Source organism: Dendropsophus ebraccatus, chromosome 15 (genome assembly GCF_027789765.1).
Source record: "Dendropsophus ebraccatus isolate aDenEbr1 chromosome 15, aDenEbr1.pat, whole genome shotgun sequence".
Classification (NCBI taxonomy): domain Eukaryota; kingdom Metazoa; phylum Chordata; class Amphibia; order Anura; family Hylidae; genus Dendropsophus; species Dendropsophus ebraccatus.
Genome location: NC_091468.1, coordinates 34065312 through 34090832, shown reverse-complemented (window position 1 = coordinate 34090832; position 25521 = coordinate 34065312). Strand labels below are relative to the sequence as shown.

General features: G+C 44.2%; 2 protein-coding genes across 3 annotated transcripts in view; one reads left to right on the top strand and one right to left on the bottom strand.

Moving 5' to 3' along the window:
• Window positions 1-3754: 3754 nt before the first annotated feature.
• Window positions 3755-16114, bottom strand: CEBPZOS (CEBPZ opposite strand). Its single transcript, XM_069955419.1, has 5 exons — window positions 15863-16114; window positions 14731-14830; window positions 11394-11438; window positions 6176-6257; window positions 3755-3964 (listed from the first exon to the last, which is right to left on the bottom strand). Coding segments are annotated over exons 1-5 (231 nt in total). The 5' UTR covers window positions 15866-16114; the 3' UTR covers window positions 3755-3963.
• Window positions 16026-25521, top strand: part of HEATR5B (HEAT repeat containing 5B) — a 44919-nt gene continuing 35423 nt past the window's right edge. Inside the window, exons 1-8 of one of the 2 annotated variants that reach the window (XM_069955418.1) lie at window positions 16026-16258; window positions 19391-19544; window positions 20554-20765; window positions 21499-21607; window positions 22842-22985; window positions 23673-23844; window positions 24280-24437; window positions 25221-25470. In XM_069955418.1, the coding sequence (XP_069811519.1) occupies window positions 19419-19544; window positions 20554-20765; window positions 21499-21607; window positions 22842-22985; window positions 23673-23844; window positions 24280-24437; window positions 25221-25470 (1171 nt within the window). In that variant the 5' untranslated portion in view covers window positions 16026-16258; window positions 19391-19418. Of the gene's footprint in view, window positions 16288-19390; window positions 19545-20553; window positions 20766-21498; window positions 21608-22841; window positions 22986-23672; window positions 23845-24279; window positions 24438-25220; window positions 25471-25521 lie in introns of both variants that reach the window. The other variant, XM_069955417.1, reaches the window with a different exon arrangement.

Below are 25521 nucleotides of genomic sequence, written 5' to 3'. Positions count from 1 at the left end.
CCATAATTAATGTACATTAGAAAATTGTATAACTTTCCATAAGTAATAACATATAAAAAAATAATTTTCGCCGGACTTCTCCTTTAAGAAAAAATGGCGGGATGCTGCGGGCCGTGCGGCTCCCGAAGGGGGCGGGGCCTAGTGGGAGGGGGCGGAGCATCACACAGTGCAGAATCAGCCACATAAGAAAAATGGCAGGATGCAGCGGCCCACGCAGCTCCCGAAAGGGGGCGGAGCCTAACGGGAGGGGCGGGGCATCCACAGTGCAGGCTCGTCAACCTAAGAAAAATGGCGGTTTGCTGCGGCCGAAAGGGGGCGGGGCCTAACGGAGGGGGCGGAGCATCCCCCAGAGCAGGTACTCCAGACTTAACAGTCCATCTATATTTATGGTCTGTTCCCTGGTCGCATAGTGGGGGGATCAGGGTGGGTTTAGATAACCCATCATGCCCAAGAATCCATAGGACCTAGAAGGAAAAAGAAAATCTAACTAACTAAACATAAAAGGAAGAAACTGGTCTGGAGAACTCAGACCTGTGTCTGCCTCCTACTGACACTAAGCTAAACTGGTTTACCTCAGTGCCTGTGGGCGGGTATATCCTGCTCAGGAGGAGTCACTTCCTTTGTTTCTTTCTTAGTGTCAGCGCCTCCTAGTGTCAGCAGCCTATACCCATGGTATCTGTGTCCCCCAATAAGACGCACAAGAAAGGAGTGTCTTTCATATTCAGTAAAGCTGACAACTTGGCTTCCATGCACATGTGTCAGATTTAACACTAATTTCAATGCAAAGTCTGCATCATAATTAGAGATGAACAAATCTAGCGTAGGGACAAAGCAAATCTCTTCATTCCTATCTGCATTCTGCTCATTAAGCTGCGGGGCTATGAAATTTGCTCCGCTCCGCGCCACTCCTCCCCAGGTGCTTGGAAACTTCTTCTCGATTTATGTTGCACAGATCATAGCATAAAGCAATACAAATCTTTGAAAACCACAAACCATGAGCCTTTCCACCTATGTTACTATGCTAACAGATCAAGCTTTTATATGCACTCCATGCAGTATCCACACAAACACAGTAATCTTGACATCTTTTAATGTCCAGAAAACAAGATAAATGCCAGTTCAGTGCAGAATTTACCTGAACCCATATATCCATTGGAACATTTGGATTTATTTCACTCCTCACACACTCCTACTGATTTGTTGACAAGATTTAGATGCTGACACTAGTGTAATAAGATATTGTGTGCCTCTCCACACAAATACTCCAACCAGCTCCCTGTATCATAATTCATTATGATGTAATGAGCTCCAAAATATATCTTTCATAATCTAAATCAACAGTAGATGTGATAAAGGAAATTTGCAATTTACATTCGTTAATTTTTAGTTATCATGGAAAACACAGCACTTCCTGTTTTCCTCAAAAAACAGGAAACAGTCAGAAAACAGGAAGTGCTGTGTTTCCCAGGCCAGTGACACTTTAAAGTGTCACTGTCGTGAAATTTTTTTTTGCAGAAATCAATAGTCCAGGCGATTTTAAGAAACTTTGTAATTGGGTTTATTATCCGAAAAATGCATTTTTATCATGAAAAAGCAGTCTGAAGCTCTCCCCCCTGTCTTCATTGTTCTCCTATGGAGAGAGCTAAAGAAAAGACCAAAACAGGACAACAAAGAGTTAATCTACAAATCCCTCACGGGATATCTCTACTGACCATCACCAGTGACCTGTCTGAGCTCGGATTACAGCTGTCACCCAGCTCCGTGCCTGTAATCCTCTGTTATCTGCTTTCTGCTGCCGGCTAACTCCCTCCTTCCTCCTCCCCCCTCCCCTCTCCCTAGAACAGACAGGGTACGTCTCCTGCAACAAGTCACAATTTTCAGATTTTTCAGAGTGGATGAAAAAGAGGAAGGAGGGGGGGACCTGGGAAAAGGCTTTTTACATGCAGATAATGGCAGATTTGGCTAATAAACCCAATTACAAAGTTTCTTAAAATCGCCTGGACTATTGATTTCTGCAAAAAAAAAAAATACGACAGTGACTCTTTAAATCACTCCGCTACTGAACTCGCACGGCCATGTCAGTTCAGTAGTAAGGAGCTTTATCTGTTTCAGGGATGCAGGGAGTTGAACAATTCAGTTCACAATACACAGTCAGCTTAAGGACCATATATCATGGATGTGTGAATGCAGCCTAAAGGATGGCCATGTTATCTGCCAGAAGAAAGAGAACATACAAATATCTGTGCTAGCAGTGTGTATAACCAGGGGTCTTGGAAACATAGAAGATTGTCGGCAGAAAAAGACCACTTGTTCATCTAGTCTGCCCTATTAGTATTTCCTTTCTTATTAAAGTATTTTAGGAGATGGAGATCTTTAACATATTTAAAGGTTTCGATCATGTACCCACTTTCTCTTCTTTCCTCCAGACTATACAGGTTTAGAGTGGGTTCACACTACGGAATCCACACAGATTAATTCCGGTGGATTCCTTCGCTAGCACCCGCTCACGGCCGCGCGCCTCTCCGCCAGTGCCATAGACACTATTCTATGCCCGTGCGGATTCCGCATTCCACCGAAAGAATTGACATGTCAATTCTTTCGGCGGATAGCATAATCAGCCTGCCCATAGAATGGCGTCTATGGAGCTGGCGGAAAGGCACGGGGCCGTGAGCGTGTACTAGCGACGCAATGTGCATGAATTTATCTGTGCGGATTCCGTAGTGTGAACCCACCCTAAGGGTATGGTCACACTGAGGAATAGGCGCGTATTCAGCGAGGAATTGAAGAGGAAAGTTTTCTGCTTGAAATTCCTCATCTATTCATCTCTGGCAGAATTTAAGCAGAATGCTAGCGGAATTCAGGTCCTATTGACTTCTATAGGATTCCTCTAGCGGAATTCGGCCAAAGAATTGACATGTCAATTCTTCAGGCAGAAAGCAGATCCGTGGCGGAACTTTCAGCGCAGAATTCTGCAGTGTGAACGAAGAAGCGGAAAGCCCAGTAAAGCCAATGTATATTCACAATGTTAATTTTTTACAGGCGGATTCCACATACACTTTGACGCGGAATCCACCTGAAATTCTGTGCGTATTCCTCAGTGTGAACATAACCTTAGGCTAAAGCTTTAGCTGTCCAGGCATGGTGGGAATTGAAGTTTTGCAAAATCTGGAGGGCCTGAGTTTGACACCTTTGGTCTAGATCTTCCCATTTCCCTGTGTGGAGCAGAGAGCTGCACATGTCAGCACCCCGGCAAAGAAGCAAGCTATAGGAGCCAACCGAAGATATATTTTAAAAATGATGTGTGAACACAGCCTAATTCTTAGTGATTTGCCTATGAAAAAGTTTATATGGCATGTCAATGGGAGATATCATAAAGCATAAAGGAAAGAGTCCTGCTGCTGGGACTGAGTGTAACAAACAGAATGGCCCACCTTATCTACACAGGCTTTGCATGCAACTTCTATTGTTCCCGATTGAAAGAAGCTGCTTTTAAACTTGAATCTATCAATGACATCTCACCTTTTAAATTTACTTTAAATCAATGAATCAATCAGTAAATGATGCTAAATTGCATATACAGTGCAGGGCTTTAGAAGTGTCTATTTGCTATGAAAGATATCCTGTGGATATGCTTGTGACAATACCTTCGACCACCTGCATTTCTACCTTCCTACCAATATGTACAGAGGTAGAAGAACATGCTCATGTTTGCTTCAGGAAATTTAGACAAATAAAAAAAGAATACATAGAAGTGTGTATAAAAAATAATGTAATTTAATAAAACACCACTGATACAATAAGTATTTTTCAGTTCTTGGTGTAAAAGATAATGGTGACAATTCAGAATCTCTTTAATATATACACATTACCAACACATTAAGGTCCATGAAAGTGTCCACATGGAGAAACCCCATCCACAATAAATTTCTGCATGATGCGTAGTTTGAAGCCTGTGCATGAACATCTGGAGGAGGGGAAACAAGAAAAAAATTAGAAATGTTGGATTACTACAAAACTCAGCATACAGTTACGTCTCAGAGCTGGTGTAGATTTTGGAGGCTGCTGTACTGGCAGCCACTGAAACCATTGGATTTTTTGGGGGAGGCATGCACCTCTCGATAAATAAGGCGTTGGTAAATGGGGTGGAGCCTCATCAAAGAGTCTCGAAACACAGGACTAGCCAGATATTCCTCCGGTAAGGACCCAGCCGAGGGGTGGCTACTGTAAGGAAACCACCATATTAAGTGGCCCTATGTCAATGTAATGACAAGGGAAAAACCAAGGCCAGGTAACCATCCACATACAGCTGTTTCGGGGTGTTGCTCCTCATCAGTGTGGAGCAGGATTCTGGCTAGGTGGGAGCAATGCCTAGTAGAGCCATAAGAGAAACAAATCGCTAATCTCAGGGAGACCAGCCAAACGACAACACTGCCGCTGCTAGTGAAAGCGCTCAATGCAGTGAAGTCCTAGGTGCATTGCCCCCTGGGAAACATGAATATGCAAAAGAAGAGCCTGTGGAGCCTCATCAAAGAGTCTCTAAACACAGGACTAGCCCGATATCCCTCCGGGAAGGACCCAGCCGAGGGGTGGCTCCTGTAAGGAAACCACCAAAACCACCATATTAAGTGGCCCTATAAGTCAAGGGAAAAAACAAGGCCAGGTAACCATAAATGGGGTGGCTCTTTACTAAAGACCCAGGACTGTAGGTAAGAAACACACCACAGCACTTACTGTAAGGGTATGTGCACACTGGGCGGATCAACCACCTGTATTCCCTAACCTGCTTATAAATATCCCATATGGTAAGTGCTATGGAGGGTTTCTTACCTACTGTTGTTGAGCCAGTGGTTATTTTCTCGATCCAATGTGCAATGTTGACCTATGGAAATACAACCTTGGGGTGCAGTGTCATTAGTAGTGCCAGCACACCTGTTGTAAGATGGTGTAAAAGTGTTTCCCCCACTGCCCGATAAAAAGAACCTTGGAGGCTACTTTTGGGCAGTGTACTCAACATTTTGTCCAGCTGACATTGAAAGCGGGCCTATCACTGGATTAAGAGAAGGACAGTAATTTCCAGGATGTGACCTCCATCTAGACCATTCTGAACCACTGATCCTAACAGCTTGGTATGTGAAGGCACATATACAAAGCAACAAGGCTCCAAACAGACCACCAGTAGAGAGCATTGTTTGGATCACCAATAAGCACAAGCAGCTCTCACAGTTACTTTGTTCACCATCCAGACACAGGAGGCACCTTCATTACACCCTCCTGTCTCTGCCCAGACTATTTTTAGGTGTTTAATAGAAGGATACGTGCTGTCATGGTGCCCATTACATGTCCTACCATTGACAGCCAACCACTGTTGCTTTCATTTGCATTGGTGGTGTTAAAGGAAACCTGGACTGCTACAGATTGTAGCCTTATCTTTAGTGATGATCCCAGGTTCTGTTTGGAATCCACCAATGGTCAGGTTTAAGTATGGAGGCCTTGTGATGAGCTCTTCAATCTTGCCTTTGCTGTGGGGCAACACACTGCCCCACTGGTGTGATGAGCTGGGGAGCCATTCCATACCACAGTCAGTGTCCCTCGTATGACTAACAGCTCAGTGTTATGTGAAGGGCATCCAGGGGCCATATGTGTTGCCTCCCAGGGGTTCCAAATTTTTCAGCTGGATAATGCCCACCCACACGAATCAAGGGTTTCTCAGTTTTTCTTGCTACATGGTTACACTTCCTTGGCATGCCCAGTTACTAGAGCACTAGTTACTCAAGCACTTATGTTGAGGCAGCCTCAGCAATCTATGTGTGGGCAGGTTCTGCAGGCAAATGTGCCATATGAATCTTGTATCCTCCACGTCCAATGTATCTCATCTCGTATCAAGCTCAACTACAGTCGCCTTCCATTTGTACAATTTTCTCCAATAAGCAGGGCCCTCACTTCACACGTTTATCTTGCCGGTTACATAATTATCTGTGTAACATCTGATTTTGTCTATATGTACCCCCAGAATTGTAAAGTGGAATACGTTGGTAGGTGTGTATGTTCACCCTGTGTTTTCATGGCTTTCCTTTAGGTACTACTGCTGTATGTTACCTGGCTTTCTATAGTAAATAAATAGTGTATCTACTGAAATCTGTGTTCCCTATAAAAGTATTGATCATATAGAACTTACCAGTTCTTCCTTGCTTCCCATGCTTGAGCATCTCGCTCCCGGATTCCGTGTACGCCAGCCCATTCATTGGATTTATAGTAAACTGTTCACAGACAACATTAGAAATATGAACATGAAGTGTAACATCTATTATACTGTAAGATGACAGAACGGCATCAATGTGCACAGTGTATATAGCAGGCTAGTGTTTTGGGCTAAGCTGTTCAACATTTTACATAATTATTATGTCTAGTGGTATATTAGGTGACACCATGAAATATGAGATAACTCCACAAAGCCTCTTCTACAGCTATGTCCATGGTAACACCTGCATAGTTATAGTGTCATTGCAAGGCTGGTTTTTACACACAGTGTTTTGGGAAAAAACACCTTTATGGATTTTGAAGACATTTTTTGAGTCAAAGCCGAGAATGGATTGCAAAGGAAAACTTGAAATGTGTAATCACCTTGAGAAACCTATTTCTGTCTTAACTCTTAGAAAGGCTGAGACCAACGTGCCTGGCCAGGCAGATTCCCGGTGGGATGATCAGTACCTTCCCTCATTAGGCCGCTGATTCTATATGATTATACAGCAGCAGGCTGCCCGTCCCTGCAGCTGCCCCAGTACAGACTCACACAGCACCCCTCACTGTGTCAGCCTGTCAGGAGTCTCCAGACCTTCGTGTAGAACATCTGCAGCCAGGGGCGTAACTAGAACTGGCTGGGCCCCATAGCAAACTTTTGATTGGGCCCCCCCCCCCCAACAACTGACCACTAAGCCGTGAAGAGAGAGCAATATGTATTTATAGTATTAGGAAAAGCATTATAGCACCATGACCACTGCCATTACCACTATACTGTTACCAACCAAATCCAGTATGTTAAAGTGACTGTACCACCAGGCTCAGGCTGAAGCACTGGAGGCGGCCGACCCACCCTTAGTGGAGAAGAAACCCCAGCCCCTCCATGACGTGACTCCATTAGAATCAATGGAACCCTATCATGGAGGGGCTGGGGTATCTTCCCACTAAGGGTGGGTCGGCCGCCTCCAGTGCTTCAGCCTGAGCCTGGTGGTACAGTCACTTTAAGATGAATAATACAAACAGTACCAGTTTACATGGGACAAATATTATAACCTCTCACTAGTATCACTACATACTGAATAATGCTACCACTGCTATGGAATAAAATCCACAGTCCAATATCACCAGTGGCCATATAGTGGCATGTATTAGTTCCACACAGGCTCTACACACCATAAGTGATTACAGTGCAGTTAAAGCCAATAACTCACAGGAGTCGTCTTCTCCAATTGGAGTTGCTCACTTTTTCCCTTCTTCTCCATCCAGCCTGGGCCACCATGAGGACTTCTCTCTTTAGGATCTGCCAGACAAACAGTTTAGGTTCCTCACTCATGCCCCATCATCCTACACATCTATTTGCTCCATCTGTTCCTTCATATAGTAGTCCCCTCTGTATCCACATAGTAGTCAGACCACTGTGTCCCTCATTAAGTAGTTAGACCCTTCTCTACCCCCCCCCACATAGTAGTTAGGCCCGTCTGTGCCCCTATATAGTAGTCATACCCCGCTGTGCATCTGTATAGTAGTTAGGCCTCCTGGTGCAGGTAGCCCCCTTAGTAGGTAGTATCCCCATGTAGCTATTTCTCCCACAGTTAGTGCCCCTGGTAGGTAGGCATCCCCCTGTAATTTACCCCCCTGGAAGTTAATCTCCCCCTATGTAGTAATTTCCTTAGATCTTGGATAGTTAGCCCCCTGCTGTAGGCATCTCCCCTGGTAGTTATGCTCCATCCTTCCCATGTAGTCATCTCACTTGGTTGACCCGTTCCCTCATACAGGCTTCCACCTGCAAGTTACCCCCCCCCCATGTGGGCAATTTCATGTAAGTAACCCCCCTCCCCCCATGTGGGCAAACCCATGCATGCTAATTCCCCCCCCCCCTTCCAATGTAGGCAATCCCATGTAAATTAACCTCTGCTCTCCCATGTAGGCAATCCTATGTAAGTCCCCCCTTCCTTTGTAGGCAATCCCATGTAAATCCCCCCCTTCCTATGTAGGCAATCCCATGTAAATCCCCCCTTCCTATCTAAGCAATCCCATTTAAATTTCACCCCTGCCCCCCATGCAGACAATCCGATGTAATTAACCCCCTCCCAATGAAGCTATCCTCCTGCTCCTCCTCCCCTTCCCCATGTCAGCATCCTCATGTTTGAAAAAAAAAAAAAAAGTTTACTCACCTAACTGCAGCAGCAGCAGCGTCTCCTTCGTCCTGCTCTCAGAGTATGAGTGACATCACTCAGGCTCCGGAGCGCTGGGGAGGAAGAGAGGCCTCTTGTGACCGGAGGCAGAATGCTGCCTCTGGACACAAGAGTGATTGGCAGGGTCGGGAGCCAATGGCTCCTGACCTTGTCAATCACGGGCCGGCATTTAACTGCGAGCGTTCACCTGGAGTGAACGCAGTTAAAGTGACAGGTCCGGGACACCATTTGCAGCACCCGGCAGGCTCGGGAGGCCGCCGGATGCTACAAATGATGAGATCTCAGGGGGCCTGGCTCCCCCGGGCCCCCCGATGCAGCGGGCCCCATAGCGGCGGCTATGGCTGCTACGGCGGTATGGCCTACGGCTCTATCCATGTTTTCCAGGACTCTCTAGTGTGGCAGCCAACCTCTTTAGCCGCTGAGAGTCAAATGCCGAACATTCAGGTTTGGAGAATGTTGCTGAATCCAAACAGCTTGGCAATTTTGTTTAACACTAGCATATGACTATTATTTGTGTACAAAAAAGATATGCGGAGATGGGAATACCCCTTTAGCAACACAGTTTGGAGAGTAAAATGCTTCCATCTTTACTATATAATAAAGGTTAGACTGATTTACTAAATCAGACATGACAGGAGAGCAGACAGATCCTCTCTCTGATCACCGCCATATACTCTGCAGAGCACCTGTGTACATCTGATATCTACTATGACTATGCGGTCAGTGCATAGCAGTGTCAAGGCCTATACTGATGCCTCTATAGTGGTAGACGTACCCTTGCCCTGGCTGTATGACTAGGTGTTTCTTAGTGCAGAATCTATACGCACTAGTTCTCATATAGCTGTAAATAGCTTTTCCAATGCCAGAAATAGAGCATCAGGTATAGCATCCAGGAAACATATTTACAGTTTTAGAGGAGCAGTACACGAGTAGAAGAAGCCTTTTACAGAGTACAGTCATCGATTTTGCCATTCTCTGCTCCCTGTACTCAGGGCCGGCGTCAGCACACGGCTTACTCGGGCAAGTGCCGGGGCCCACAGCCGCTCAAGGGGCCCCCCGGCACTTGCCCGAGCAATGAGCCACTCACCGCATCGCCCGGACTCACTGTTGGCACCGCTGACATCCGGGAGGGCGGGGGGTGCGCGCTGCTGGCGCGAGTGCTGGGCGAATGCGACGGGACACCACTCTCCCTCTCCATGACGTCCAGGGCTGGGCCTTCCTCCGCAGCGCTGCATGGACGTGATCTACACAGCAGGCACAGAGCGATGACGTAATCGCGCCTGCTAGAGGATCCGTCCCTGCGGCCTACAGAAGGGAGAAGCCAGGGAGAAGAGGACCCATTCCCCTTGATTAGGTGAGTATGATTTCTTTGTTTTGCTTTGTGTTGAGGCAGAGGAGGGGGCATCTACTATGGGGCCAGAGGAGGGGGCATCTACTATGGGGCCAGAGGAGGAAGCATCTACTATGGGTCAGAGCAGGGGGCATTACTATGGGGACAGTCAGGGCAGGAGGCATTACTATGGGGACAGTCAGGGCAGGGGGCATTACTATGGGGGCAGAGGGCATTTTTACTATATGGGGGCACAGCACAGGATCCTACATACGGGACCCACAAACCTCCTTACTTTACTGCACATGACACCAAGCAGCAGAATGACTACTGTATGGGAGCCTATGGGTGGGGAAAGGGAAGGAAGTTGCTGGAAATGTGCGGAGTCTAAGATGTTTGTCTGGCAGGTTCTGAAGAGATGAATTGTAACTTGAAGAAATCCTCATGGAGGTCTGGGCAAGATGGAGAAGAAATGAGAGCGATCGCCTCAGATCAAAGAAGACGTCACCTGTTTATTTGGTAGGTGTGCCCAGAGGTGAAAAAGGCGATCAGCAGTGTATTATATACTTATTATCCTCCTGTATGAGTGTGTGTATATATGTGCCCGAGAGATAGATATATACACACTCATACAGGAGGGGGGATAATACGTATATAACACGGCTGATCCACTACACAGAATCGAGAGCTAGAGACCCTCTAACAAGGATGCCATATAATTTGCTATTTGAAGGGGCCCGTTGAGGCTCTCTTGACCAAGGGCCCACAAAAACCTGTAGCCGGCCCTGCCTGTACTGCTGAATAACATAGGGAACGGCTGGGTGAACAGTGCAGGAGCCGCCTGTACTCAGCAATATAAGCAGGAGCAGAGAACAGTGTACATGAGTTTACATATACCTTTTTTGGATGCCATACCTGTGGCCAGAAACAGCTCGGGTATCTAGGAAAGCTAGTTAAAAGCATAAAAGAGCAGGGAGGCAGAGCACAGGCAGCTAGGCAGAATCCGTCCACAGCTCTAATGCATATGGACTATCAGGGCCGGATTAAGGCTGGTGGAGGCCCCGGGCGACAATTTTGTTTGGGGCCTCTCATTACCCCCCAGCCCCCCCCCCCCATTCCAAAAAAAAACAACTATACAGCCATCCATACAAATGGCTGCCTTACTGTAGGGGATTTATGATGTTTATCACCATTATACACGGCTGTGACACCGAGCTCTTCATGAATTGTAGTGAAAATGTTTGTAGATGTTAATTTTTTTCAAATTCAGTGTTGAAAACTGTCAGTGGTGGAGGCCCCAGGGCACGTGCCCCTGGTGCCCTCCCTTTAATCCGGCCCTGTGGACTATGTATTTAGGAAAGACTATAGTTATGCTTTAAGGAAGTGGTAAGGAAAGAGACCAAGTAAACCAGAATTTGCAGAATTTGTTTGTGGGCTAGTGGGGCTTGTTTGTCAGGGCTGCTTTTAGTCCTAGACCAGCACTGTTAGTAGGTTAACACATACATAAGAACATATGTTATTTATGCTCATGAGCAAGTACACCGACTAAAGCTGGTAGAAATAAATCTATCTGGTTATCTGATATTATTATATTACTGGATACTAGAACATACATAATAATTCACTCTCACCTTCTAAAATTGAGGGCAACCTTCTATTCATTGTATGACGGAAATCTAATGAAAGGCAAGAACAAGATATGTATTATACAATGTTCAAATCTACAACTTATTCTTACCACAAGACTTCCAACATAGAATAGTGTATAGAACTGTATATTTTCACTGTTATTTTGTGATTTTATAGAGAATTTTTTAACACATTTAATTTTTATTAATTTTCAAAAGACAAACCGGATCCTTAAAGGACTTTAGGATCCAACAGCGATCTTCTAAAGTGCGAAGCGCAGGTATACAAACTAGGATAGGGTAGTTAGTGGTATAATACCGTAGCCACAGTTACCAAATATATAACTCCCAATGAGACGAGTAGTAAAAAGGAACAGGTAATTTATTAATAGCAGCAACACGTTTCGGCACTAGAATCCATCAGTGCCTTTCTAAAGCCTAACCTTTAGCTGCGGTATTGGACTTATGCTTGAGATAGTGTTGTGCCTATAATTCGCACAACACAATAAGGCGAGTGCATTGAGAGAGCATCTCTGCACGTTCGTTTAATTATTCACTACAATATTGCACTAGGAAGCGCCTCTCCCCCCTTCTTCTCTTTTTATTAATTTTCAAAGAAAGTTTTGATTTCGAACACAGTAAAACATTTTACAAAATAAAGTAAAACAGAAACTGAGGGAAGGACAGAGGGAAAGAGGGACCAAGGGGAAGGCATTGGTATACCTAAAATGCCAGGAGATTTCCTGTATACAGAGCAAACACAAGAAAATAAAAAAATAGGAATGAATAATAGAAGTAAAAATCACTTTCTCTTGTCGCAGCAGGGACAACAGTCTGAATACAAAATACACAAGATCCATGGAATATAAAGATCTCCCTTCAAAACGTATGATAATTTGCATCTGTTTACTATATACATAAGCCATAATCTAGGATATCCTGAAAGTTTTAAGGAGGGAATTAAAATAAAGCCCCCATAACAATGCCTGGCAGAAAATAACAGAGTAAAAAAAACAAACAAAGCAAGGGTCGAGCACCACCAGTTGTCACCAAGGTCTTTCGGGCAGTGTTCAGAAAGTCCAGTTCCCCTGCAGTAGTGCCAAGATACGCTCTTTTTCATTGCTCTTCTAATAGGTCTCTCTGCCTGTCAATCATCCCAGCACTGTGTGCTGACAGGCAGAGAGCAATGACTAGTCACGGGCGGCTCCCTGCCCAGAAGACTAGTTGCTGCCCTTCTCCTGGCCTTGCACATTGTAATAAATAATTGTGAGGCTGGCATGTTCCATGAAAAATGTTCAAAAAAGACTGATCTATCCAGTCCAATCTACAGAAACCCCACTGAGTTGATCTAGAGGAAGTTGATAGTGGGTTGGCTCCAAGTGCATGTATGTGGACTTTTACTGCTCTTCTTTTCTAAGGGCTCATGCACACTGAGGAATAGACAAGGAATTGAAGAGGAAAGATTTCTGCTTGAAAATTCCTCTTCTTTTCTGCTCTGGCAGAACAGGAGCTGAATTTGAGCGGAATTCAAGCAGAATGCAAGCAGAATTTCAAGCAGAATTTAAGACCCATTGACTTCTATAGGATTCCTCTAGTGGAATCCACCCAAAGGGTAGGTTCAGACTACAGAATGCCCGTGAATAAGTTCCGGCGGATTCTGTGGCTCGTACCTGTTCACGGCAACGAGCATATCCACCCGTGCCATAGACACCATTCTATGGCTGGGCCGATTCCGCTTTCCGCCGAAAGAATAGACATGTCAGTTCTTTTGGCGGACAGCAGAATTGGTCCGGCCATAGAATGGTGTCTATGGAGCCGGCGGATATGTGCGCCTCCGTGAATGGGTACGAGAACTTCTCTGCATGGATTCCGTAGTGTGAACCTACCCAAAAAAGTGACATGACACTGCGTAAAATTCTGCAGTGTGAACAACAGAGCGGGAATCCCATTAAACACAATAGGACATTGCTCTGTTCATATTTGACGGGAGGAATTTCAAGCAGAAATTAAGAGCGGATTCCTCTTCAATTCCTCGCCTATTGCTTAGTGTGCAAGGGCCCTTAGTGTGTATGTTGAAGAGGGTATGTTTTTCTACCCTGAGATTTTCCTCTTACTGTTTCCCTATCACCTTTTTTCCCTAATTATTTGACATAGTAGCAATATATTTATTTTTATTAATCAGGCATTGTAATAGTATGCTCTGCTATGTGTAAGACTGGCACAACAACTGAACTTTAGCCAAATTCAAGTTTATTTTGAGCTATTGCAAGTTATTTGCCTATGTATGTGATGCCTTAAAACTCTCATTTAAAAATTATATATATTGCATTGGTTCTCATTTTTTTAAGTGTATACAGTAAGACTTACACACTGAACAAAAACACAGTGTGATCCCACTTTCCGACATAATATATGGTCCTGAAAAATGACTTAAAGTGAATGTACCATCAGGCCTGGGCTGAAGTACTGGAGGCAGGCCGACCCACCCCCAGTGGGAGGAAAGCCCCGCCCTTCTATGATGCGGCTCCATTCATTCTAATGGAGCCGCATCATAGAGGGGCTGGGGGTTCCTCCCACTGGGGGTGGGTCGGCCTGCCTCCAGTGCTTCAGCCCAGGCCTGATGGTACATTCACTTTAACGTGTGGGTGAGGTCTAAGGCTTAGGGATGCCAGGGGACCACACTGAGAGGCAATTTCTCTATGGGGAAGTCTTAAGTTAGAGGTGAATCTACCTAGTAGTAGTTGGTGGCGTACCAAGATTACTCCAAGGGTGCAGCTACAAAGTGGTATATAGAAGTAAAATCAATGCCTAAACAGTCAAAATGGTGGTGAAGGAATCATGAATTCTGCACTATGCCAGATTGTTTGCACACCTACATAAGTGATCAGGTCGAACAGAAAGCTTTCCTAGGGAGAATGAAGATGCCCCAAACCTAAATACTGACCACAATTATATCCATAGTGCCTGAAATGGTGACAGCCAGATTACCCCAATGAATGGTGGCAGTGCCCAATGACCAGTGCTTCCATCAATAACATTAAAGTGACAACTCTGGGTCATCACAGGAAAGAGTCCTGAGATACTCTGCTTAACATCTGTGTCAGGTGGACAGGTACAAGGTGAATTTCAGCCACTAGTTTCCAAGCAGAATTTTTTTATCTATTAAAAGCAGAATCTTGAAAATACTGAAGAAGTAACAAGTGTAATATATAAGAAAGCTGCATTACATTACATTTTGTTATATAATGAAAACTACCCTTCAAACATGACATGCGTGGGAAGATTTACCGCTGTCTATGAGGTTCATTGGTAAAATTAGCAAAGGTAGAAGGAAGCTTACCTTGGCTTGAGTCCATTCTGAAGTACAGCAGATACGCACCAACAACACCCGCCAGTTCAAGCGCTAACACACCCTTGAAAAGCTTTCCAGTAAGTTTTACCTGTTTAGAAGCAAATGGTCAATGGCAGGTAATAGCATCACATGGAGTCAAACTGTTGGCTAAGTGGTAGTGTGAGAGGTACACATAGATTGTATAACTGGCAGATGTCTAGCACTTCTCCCACCAATTTCAGTATTATGCTTTTCCACAAAGGCAGATCCTGGTGAGTTTGACTGACCGTGAACACCATTTTTGGGTGACTTTAAGTGGCAATCCAATGTTACTTACCTGTCCAATCTTCAGACCAGAAGATGCAACTGCATGATGTGGCTAAGAAAGTACAACAATGGGCTACTGTCATGGACAGGTCCTAACCTAATTACCAGGTCCTCACCGGGCGCATGTCTGCCACCAAGCATGCAGCTGCTTCTCTTCAAGCCCAACCTTCAGATTTGGCAGGTGAATAACAATTGAGTGACATTTTAAGACACCACCATGGGAAGCTTGGCAGCTGAGTGTAAATGTGCTTTAACCTGACCCTTCTTAAAGGGGTTTTCCAGGAAATGTTGTTTTCTTTTCAGTCTGACACACTGCTCTCTGCTGCCACCTCTGTCTATGTCAGGAACTTTTCAGAGCAGTAGCAAATCCCCACAGAAAACCTCTCCTGCTCTGCACAGTTCCTGTCATGGACAGAGGTGGCAGCAGAGAGCACTGTGTCAGACTGAGAAGAGCATACAGCAGCTAAGTATGGGAAGGTTAAAGATTTTTAAATAAAAGTAAATTACAAATCTATATAACCCTCTGGAACCAGTTGATTTAAAATAAAATGATTTTCGCCGGAGTACCCCTTTAAGTCATTTTAGGCAGCTGCAGCTACCATTATTCAGACCTCTGGGGCTGTTATATGGTGAGTGACACAGACTGAGGCTAGGGGGCGCTAAGCCGTCACTTTATAGGATCTCTTGATATCTTGGAGGTGATAGGTGCTTCTGTAGGTCACAGCAGGTGGAAACACACACTGACTTATAGAATGAAAAACAAGGGAAATGTGTCTCCTCTTAGAGTGACCAGGTAACCAGCCCGTGCACTCACCATGGTAACTACTCCGTGTATCCACTTGAAGGTGCGTCCCGGTCACTCCATTAGCCCATGTACTCTCCTGCACCCACCATTACAGTTACTGGCAACTAAGCTGCTTTCCAGAACTTGTAAGGAAATAAACATCTGCAGTGGTTGGTCCTGCTGCTGTAAATACGTGCCGTATGACCATTACACTCTAGTTTTCAGATAGACAGCGTAGGGTCATTAGCTTTGCCCTGAGCTAAGATGGCTGCCGTGAATTCGGACGCGACACTGAGGAGGTATTGGCGTGTCGCGTTCAAGTGACGTCACACGGTGTCTGGAGAACGTTGCTTCCGGGAGGTGGGGCCTGTATGTGACAGCAGAAGAGTAAGCAGAGGCTGTGAGGGCTTCTAGCATTCCACCGAGGTGAGGACCCCCGGACTGCTGGCTGTGAGGTGGGCACAGTATACATGGAGGAGATGCCTACAGGTGGTGGCCTGGCATGAGGGATAGTGACTGAGGGGGATGAGCATCCAGTAATGTCTGCCAGTAATTCTAGTATTCTATCATCTCTCCCACCAATCCATCCAGTCATTATGTGGGGCCATTGAAATCCTATGAATGTGAAGCCATTTGCTGTGTTATATATCGCGATATGTCATGACTGCACAGTTATCCTGTGACTCTTATTGACATTGTCAGGAGATGGCAGCTGAATAGTCTGTATTATAATATGGTTTTATTTAGGGTTAGTAACTGATGCTGACACATAGATTGTGTTCTCTCGCTGTGGTCACCCTATGGTCATGGCGTATGCTTGTGGTCATGGCGTATGCTTGTGGTCATGGCGTATGCTTGTGGTCATGGCGTATGCTTGTGGTGAATGTTTATAGTTTGTCTGCCATCTGCATTAGGAAATCTCCTGTGACAAATATCTAGTCTAGTGACCCCCATCCCACCACAGAGGCCCTGAGAGGGTCATCTTCTCCATTCAGGTGTGTTCCATCTGGGATTCTGGTCACTTGCCGGATGCTTAGACCTCAGCGCTGTTCTGTAGAGCGGGATCCAGTAAAAGACTACCTTCTGCACTGTATACTCACCGCATCAGTCATAGGTATGGCAGGAGTATTTGTCTTAGAGTCTCCCAGTGTGAATGAAGGCAAATAAGATGAGTATCAGACATCACTGTGATGGACAGCTAGGATGGTGATCTGAGGTAGACTGAGAGCCACCTACTGTTTCTTCAGTAGATCAGGCTTCTGCTCTGTTCTACAAATCAAGCAACATGTAATAAAGGACACAGAAATCTAAGAATACTTCTCAAAAGCTTATATTGTTAGGGATGTCATATTAACAAATACTGTATACCTGTGGTTTATAGTTATCTCTCTCTACTTTCATGGGAATCATCTTCATGTGGACCGACCTCCTGATGGCTGATGCTTATATACTGCAACAAGCTGACCTAGCAGTGCTGCAGTGTAAAGCATGAGGAAAAACAGAGTAGAAGTCATATAATCAATAGACACCACTTTTTGTTTTTTTTGGGGTGGGTGGGGGATAGCTGTCTCCCGTTTCACAAATCAAGCAACAAATAATAAAAAACACAGAATTAGATTAGCCAAAGATACTTCTCAAAAGCTTGTATGTTGTACACAGTATACATATATTCCCACAAGTGTGGATGATCAGACCCTAGTATACGAAAAAGGAAAAAAGATCCAGAAAAACAAGGTCTGCACCTCCACAATATAGTAAATATTCTTTATTTAAATCAACTCCAAAAACAAAGACACAAGATTAAAAACCATAAAAACACACAAATGGTCCTAACACTGGCCCCAATAAGGCACAGTGAGAAACTTGTCCACCCCACATGATAATACAGAGACAGCAATGAAATATAATGAGCGATAATAGTTATGATATAGTGCAAAGAGAATAATATATATGTAAACTATCTGACCCTATAATTAAGTGCCACAAAGTGCAAGTGCATGTGAAAAGAATACAACAAATCAATATCTTAAAAGAAGGAAGAAATAAATATGCAAAAAAGTGAAAAAACACCAATAAAAAGTATAAATAAATAAATAATATATACAATAACAATTGCTGTCTCACGGGTGGATCAGGTAGATTAACCCCACGCGTTCCGTCACGTGGACTTCGTCAGGGGTCTGACCCTGTCATCATATCCTGCGAGGACGCTCTAAAGTCCAGTTCATCTTTGCAGAGGCTACCTCAATCTGGACTGAGTGTCTCAGCTAAGGTGAACCGGACTTTGATGGATCATCCGCACTTGTGGGTGTGGGCACATATTATAAAGAAGATAGGAAAATATGGATAATGTGTAAACAATACAAGGTTTTGAGAAGTACTTTTGGCAAATCGATTTCTGTGTCTTTCATTATATATTGTAAAGCAGAAGACAGTGATCTTGTGTAGTTTGCTACATTGTATAAGCATCAGCCATCAGGTCGTCAGTGCACATGGAGATGATTCCCATAAAATTAGAGAGAAATAAATATAAACTACAGGTATAGGGGATCATTGTGGAGACCACCACCTGGCATAAGGAGTTTAACGACCCCAGGCAATGCTAACTGTGGTAATGTATGCAATTAGCTCTCCTTTAGAATGATGATAGCTGCCTCACTAGTGCCACCTATTGGAGATAGCTGCCTTGCAAAATCGGTGTCTGACCTATTAAAGATTTTTTCCAAGAGAAGGAGGACCTGCTGTAGACAGTTGTATGGGGGTCCTACCACTTGTCAGTACAGATCAGGGTGCTGGTTGGGTGATAGCTTTCAATCTTCTAGATCATGGGTCTCCAAACTGCGGCCCTCCAGCTGTTGCGAAACCACAACTCCCATCATGCCTGGACAGCTAAAGCTTTGGATTTGGCTGCCCAGGCATGATGGGAAGTGTACTTTTGCAACAGCTGGAGGGACGCAGTTTGGAGGCCCATGTTCTAGACACAGCTAGTCTGCAAACTAGAAGTGCCAAAGTCTGCAGTGGGAAGAGGCTTACCAGGTAATACCCACAGATATACACTAAAGGCAGTGATGGCATATTGCTGGGGTAATGCCAAAACATTGTGATTGGTGGAAGTCTGACTGGAAGTCACAATTCTGAATGAAGAGACAGCGACCCTAGTTCAGCGCTGTTTATTTAGTTTGGTTGTGTGCAATATTCTGTACAACACTTTCTACAATGAAAAAGATCCACCACCCGTGTGCCATGTCAGACCAGGGGCATGTGGCTTTTTTTCTGAAGGAATATAAGTAAGAGTTGTTTCATTATGTGATAGGATAACCTGGTATTGTTACATCTCATATTAGTATGGGTATACCCCTATTAATCTGAGGCTACTTGTACACACTGGGTTCATGCAAGCATATGCCATTAATAATCTGCTATTTATGGGGCTCCTCTGATACTGACTGGGGAAAAGCACATTAGGCATGATGGCCATTGCCATCCACTTTATCCTGCACATAAAATGGATGGACCCCCATTTGGATCTTACTAGCTGTTCCTAATTTCTCCTTCCAGGGTTTTCGGCACCTTTTATCCTACAGACATGGAGCTCGCCCACAGTTTGTTACTGAAAGAAGATGCTCTGGCTCAGGTTACAGAGGCTAAAAAGTCAGTCTTTATATTTGAATGGCTGCGGTTTCTGGACAAGGTGCTCATAACTGCAAACAAGGTAAACCCTATGGTTGGGTAGATTTGTGAAACTAATGTTTCAGAGCAAATGTGTATGGGTTGAACTGGGAAAACATAATTGCAATAAAAAAAAAAAAGTACAACCGTCTGTACAGAGGTATTCTCCTACCGTACTCATTACTGAAAATTAACAGGTGGCACCTGAAAATAACCGATTATTATCCCTATAAGCCATGTCAGATAGCTTCAATAACCACATTTGGGTTTAGTATCACCCTGTAGTAAGTTGGTTAGCCATTGTAACTGTTCCGTTTGGAGACTCTGAGATAGTGCCTGGAAAATCAGTTCCTTGGAGCTGTGCACCCCACTTGTGCTATAAGCCATTCCACAGTGCCATTTTGTTATTGACCCTTTCAGTCTTGCCTTACTCGCATGTTGCCATTAGGGTATGCTGGTTTGCATTCGTTTCTTTCAATTATTAAAGTAAATAGAAATAATTTTCCCCAGTGAAAAGTGATAGCTTTTAAGGGGGTACTCTAGCAATTTATTTTTCTGTCAAGTCAACTGGTGTCAAGAAATTATAGAGATTTGTAATTAACTTTTACAGTATTTAAAAAAAAACTCATGTCTTCTAGTACTTATCAACTGCTGGATGTTCTGCAAGAAGTGGTGTATTCTTTCCGGTCTGACACATTGCTCTCTGCTGCCACCTCTGTCTGTGTTAGGAACTGGTTTTCTGGGGGGGGTTGTTACTGTTTTGGATTGTTCCTGTCAGGTGGCAGCAGAGAGAACATTGTCAGACTCAAAAGAATACACCACTTCCTGCAGGACATACAGCAGCTGATAAGTACTGGAATACTTGAGCTTTTTAAATAGTAGAAAGTCATCCAGTACTTATCAGCTGCTGTATATCCTGCAGGAAGTGCTGTTCTTCCCAGTCTGGCACAGTACTTTCTGCTGCCACCTCTGTCCTTTATAGTAATGTTCCTATTACTATAGAACTGCACCAACACAAATGTCTGTCTATAAAATGGCTATTTTTCTCACAGACTGACATCAAGGAAAACCAGAAAAAACTTGTGGAGCAGCTAACAGGGCTTATAAGTAGTTCCCCTGGGCCACCAACACGCAAGCTGCTAGCCAAGAATCTGGCCACTCTCTACAGTATTGGAGACACCTACACCGTGTTTCAAACTCTTGACAAATGCAATGAAATGATCAAGAGCAAAGATGACACAGCTGCCTATCTGCCAACCAAACTGTAAGTCTTCCAAAACTGGGTGTGTTTTTAGGAATCTATAGAGTGCTCTGTAATATCACTTATGGTTCCTTTCAATCTCCATGGCCTTGGTCAAACTGCACCTTCTGCACCCCCTATAGTTACTTGCCTGTTACATTGCCCTTTGAAAACAAGAACCAGTCATGTAGATTTTCCTGGTAACGCTACTAGCAGCTCCCGGAAGATGTTCCCTTACCATGTGTTCTGTGTCTTCTGTAGAACCTTTAGCTGCTGAAATGTAGTCTTTTATTCCAGAGACAGGCAGGGAGCTGGAAATAGTCATCTGGGCAGTGACCAGTCACGGCTCTCTGCCTGTCAGCTCTGCAGGGTGATTGACAGAAAAGAGGCTTCTAACTGGCCTATTTTCCTGTCAGTAGGGTTCTATTGGTCACAGATAACCTTCGGGGCTTTCCATAGAACCCTTTCATAGAAACTATCAAGTTTGTTGTTTACAAACAAGATTTTCCATTTAGGAAAAGAAAAAGTAAACTTTGCCATGAAGAGTCTCTAACCCCTTACCGTCACTGACTAGACTCCCTTGTAGAGGAAATCTCTGTGGATTCTCAGTAGTTACCATATTGTCTGTGTAGTATCAGATATTGCCTTATCATAGGGGTGTGAAATAATGATTACCCAGCGAGGCCATGGGGCGGTAGCGGTCATTCTCCCTCATGTTTGCTCCATTACAGTATAGGATGCTTTTTTTGTACTGTAGGGCTGCTGTCGCTTGTGTCGGAGCATTTTATGAGAAGATGGGCAGAATGTTGGGAAGCTCCTTCCATGAAACTGTGAATAATCTCCTAAAGTCACTGAAGAGTGCGGAGGTAAGTGTCATGATGCTTTTCGTCATTTTCAATTCTTTCTAAATTCTGGTTTGTGCAACTTATGTTATATTTTTTTAAAAAGTGATGCCGGGTTAAATCATGTGAGGAACTGTGGACTTCACACCATATGACTATGTTCGCACACAGTAACTATATTTATTTATTTATTTATGTTTTCTGGATGAGGACTTCTCTACACAGCTATAAAGCCTAAATTCTGCAGTTTTCATTCCTTGTTTTATAATAGATGTCTTGTTTCTTGGTCCAGTAAAAATGCTTTTTATCATTGGTGCATTGTGCCACTTGGACAGGGCTCCATGGCCGCAGAGCCATCTAGGCCCTGCTCCCTCGGTTGCCATTGGAAGGGGCCTGCCTAGAGGTCTAGGAACCACCCCTCTAGGTCAGCCCATTCCAATGGTCGGTGAGGGCGTGGGGCCTAGAGGATGATGACGCCCTGGAGCGGACGGAGTTGATGTGAGTGGGGCTAAGTGGCACTGTGGACGTGAAGCCCCACCCAGGTGGCACAATCCATCAATGATAAAAAGCATTTTTACTAAACCAAGCACCAAGACATCTATAATAAAGTAAGTTATTAAAACTGCACAATTTTGGCTTTACAGCTGTGTAGAGGAAGGGGGTGACTGCAACACGTTGAGTTTAAAATGGGCGGTTTACAGCTTAAAAAAAAATAACCCAAAAAAAAACACTTGTTTTGGAGCCTCGTCCTACACAGTTTTGTGGCTGGTTTGCAAACTGCATAATTTCCTACATTTCCTATTAAAAATGCTCAAAAAGACTTGGATATTGGGTTCATGTTCTTAAACTGACCAAGACAATTTAGAAAGTACATTGGGGCAGGTTTATTAAAGATGCACCACGGAAAAGGCGCAGAGTCTTTCCTTTTCTGTGGAGTACACAAGCCGCAACCTGATAGGTGCAACAAGGCGGAGAGGAGGCTTGGCCTCCCCTCCCTAATTTATCATGGTTTACGTTTGTTTCCAGGCTTTGAAGCCTGGTGTGCATTGTTACACAATCGCTGCGGCGCAGGGTCAGCCGGCTTTACTAAGCGGTGTTTGCCTCTTAGCTAAAGCCCCGCACCCATTTTCCTGGACTGATTTACTAAGACTGGTGTACGAGTTCACCAGCTTTGATAAATGTCCCCCATTGACTTCTGTGTATGGTCAGAAACTGTTTTCAGAAAAAAGTGATTTATCTTCATTTTAACAAATCACAGGGTCGAAGTGAAATCCTTATGAGTCTGCAGAAGGTTCTTAGTGGTCTTGGAGGGGCTGCCGCTTCCAGTCACAGAGACATCTACAAAAATACCCGATCCCTTTTGACAGACAGATCCATGGCTGTTAGATGTGCAGTGGCCAAGGTGAGTGACTGCATACTCCATTCCTTAGTTTCCTTGATCATTATGTACAGGCTTAGATTTTCCCATTGAAGTCCAAGTGAAAATCACTTTAAGACAGCCACCCAAAACTTCACTGAAAAGTGGATTTCTTAGAGAGATTTTATAATAATAATAATAATAATAATAATAATAATAATAATGCTTTTATTTGTATAGCGCACACAGATTCCGCAGCACTTTACATAGTTTTGTCAATTATTGCTCCCTGTCCCCATTAGGGCTCACAATCTAAATTCACCTATCTGTATGTTTTGAGTGTGGGAGGAAACTGGAGTATCCGGAGGAAACCCACGCAAACACGGAGAGAACATACAAACTCTTTGCAGATGTTGCCCTTGGTGTGGGATTTGAACCCAGGACCCCAGCGCTGCAAGGCTACAGTGCTAACCACTGAGCCACAGTGCTGCCCCTAGGGAACCTTGACTCTCCAGCTGTTGCAGAACTACAGCTCCCATCATGCATAGACAGCTAAATCTTCCCATCTTCTCATAAAATGCTCCGACACAGCAGCAGCAACAGCAGCCCTACAGTACATATATATATATATGTATATAAATAAATCTATATCTCACAGTATTGTGAGTCAGGTTTATTACATGCAATGACATTGTATCTGGGTAAAGTATAGCACGTGGTATGTTCCTGCAGTGCCTGCTAGAGCTTCAGAGCGAAGCCGTGTTTATGTGGACAGCGGAGCTGGAGAACGTAGCCACACTTTGCTTCAAGGCACTGGAAGGATCTAACTACGGGGTCAGAGTCGCAGTGTCAAAACTCCTGGGAACTGTAATGGCTACTGCATTAATGCCAAAACAGGCAGCAGGTAGGTGCTATACATGTATAGGTCTGTAAATATGTATGTCTGGAGATATACAGCTGTATTAGTCACAGATACATACACTTGCATTTGATCACAACTTAATACAAAGAAATAAAAAAAAATCAAAAACCTAATGAACTAAAGATATAGCAGAGTATTTTACGGCTCATCTTTTTTGGATGCTCAGTTTTGATATTATTAAGCAGAGTGTCCTCCTGTAGAATGCTTTCTTATTAAAGTTACTATAAGGTTTAGTCATGTCATATATTTCATACAAAAATACCAGTTGTTCTTGCTTGAGTTTTTTTGCTTGTCTGAAAAGTCTAACTGGCCATTCATCCTAATCCAGTCATCAGATCCACAACTATTATTGAGAAATCTGTGTGTGTGTGTGTCTCAGCCCTATATTTATTCACTGTTTTATTTTTATTACTAAAGTGATGCGCCAGAATGTGAAGAAAGCCACATTAGAGGAGGTGCTGGAGCTGATGGCAACTGGTTTTCTGCGTGGAGGTTCTGGATTCCTTAAGAGTGGAGGAGAAATGTTGAAAGGTGGAGGATCCATTAGTCGAGAAGTCAGAGTGGGTGTGACACAGGTTAGTGAAATACTTACCTTTATTAAAGTTTAAAGGGAGGTTCAGTCAATTAAAGTGTTATTCTGGCTGCGACCCCTTTTTTTGGCTGCCAGGATTCTGCCGCTCCAGATCCCAGGCGTTCATCAGCTTCTGGGTGTTAAGACTTGACGTTGCAGGCCTGCTCAGCCAGTCAGGGTCTGTGTATGTGTACCGCTTCTGCCGCTCAATGCCTGCAACGTCACATCTTAACACCCAGAAGCGGCCAGACACCCGGGGACTAGAGCAGCGGAATGCATCTGCAGTGGAGCCATTGAGGTAAGTGGATCTAATTATTTTCACCTCCTCCCTCCCGGGTATTGCCAAAAGGTGGTCCCGGATGGAATACCCCTTTAACACACTGGAATACAGATATGCCCCCATCCATTTATCTGTTAATAAAAATGGGGGACACCTGACTACTAAAGGTAATTGGAGCCAGACAAATAAGATAGCTGTTGGTTGGGAACTTAACTTTCTCATACAAAAGTTGTACTGAATATCCATTCAGAATGGAAAGGTAGGTAAGCTGCCACACATGTCTGACGTGTAAAGGGGCCTTTAGGGTAATGTACAGTCATAGCACATGCATGGGACCTGACAAATGCATTCTCATCATCAGTATTAAACTCCTACACCTTTCCAGCTATCAGACGTTTATGGCATTTTCACTTTGGAGGGGAAACAGACAAAAGACAAGAAGAAAGCTGAAATAAGTCAAGAAATATTTGCATCTGTTGCTGACGATTCCTTCTCCTTTATTTCTAGGCCTATGTGGTCTTTGTCACTGCTTTAGGAGGGCAATGGCTGGAACGCAATTTTGCTACCTTTCTCTCCCATGTACTTGACCTTGTGTCACATCCCCGTGCTACCCAGACTCACGTGGAGGCGGTCTACTCCAGGAGATGCGTGTCCTTCATTCTAAGAGCCACAGTGGGCAGTTTGCTCGGAGAAAAGGCACAAAATGCAGCAGCTAAAGAAATATGCCAGGCTATCGGCAAACAAATGAAATCTGTCGGTAAGAAACCTTCAGTTCCAGGATTATACCTAACACATCTTTTACAACTAT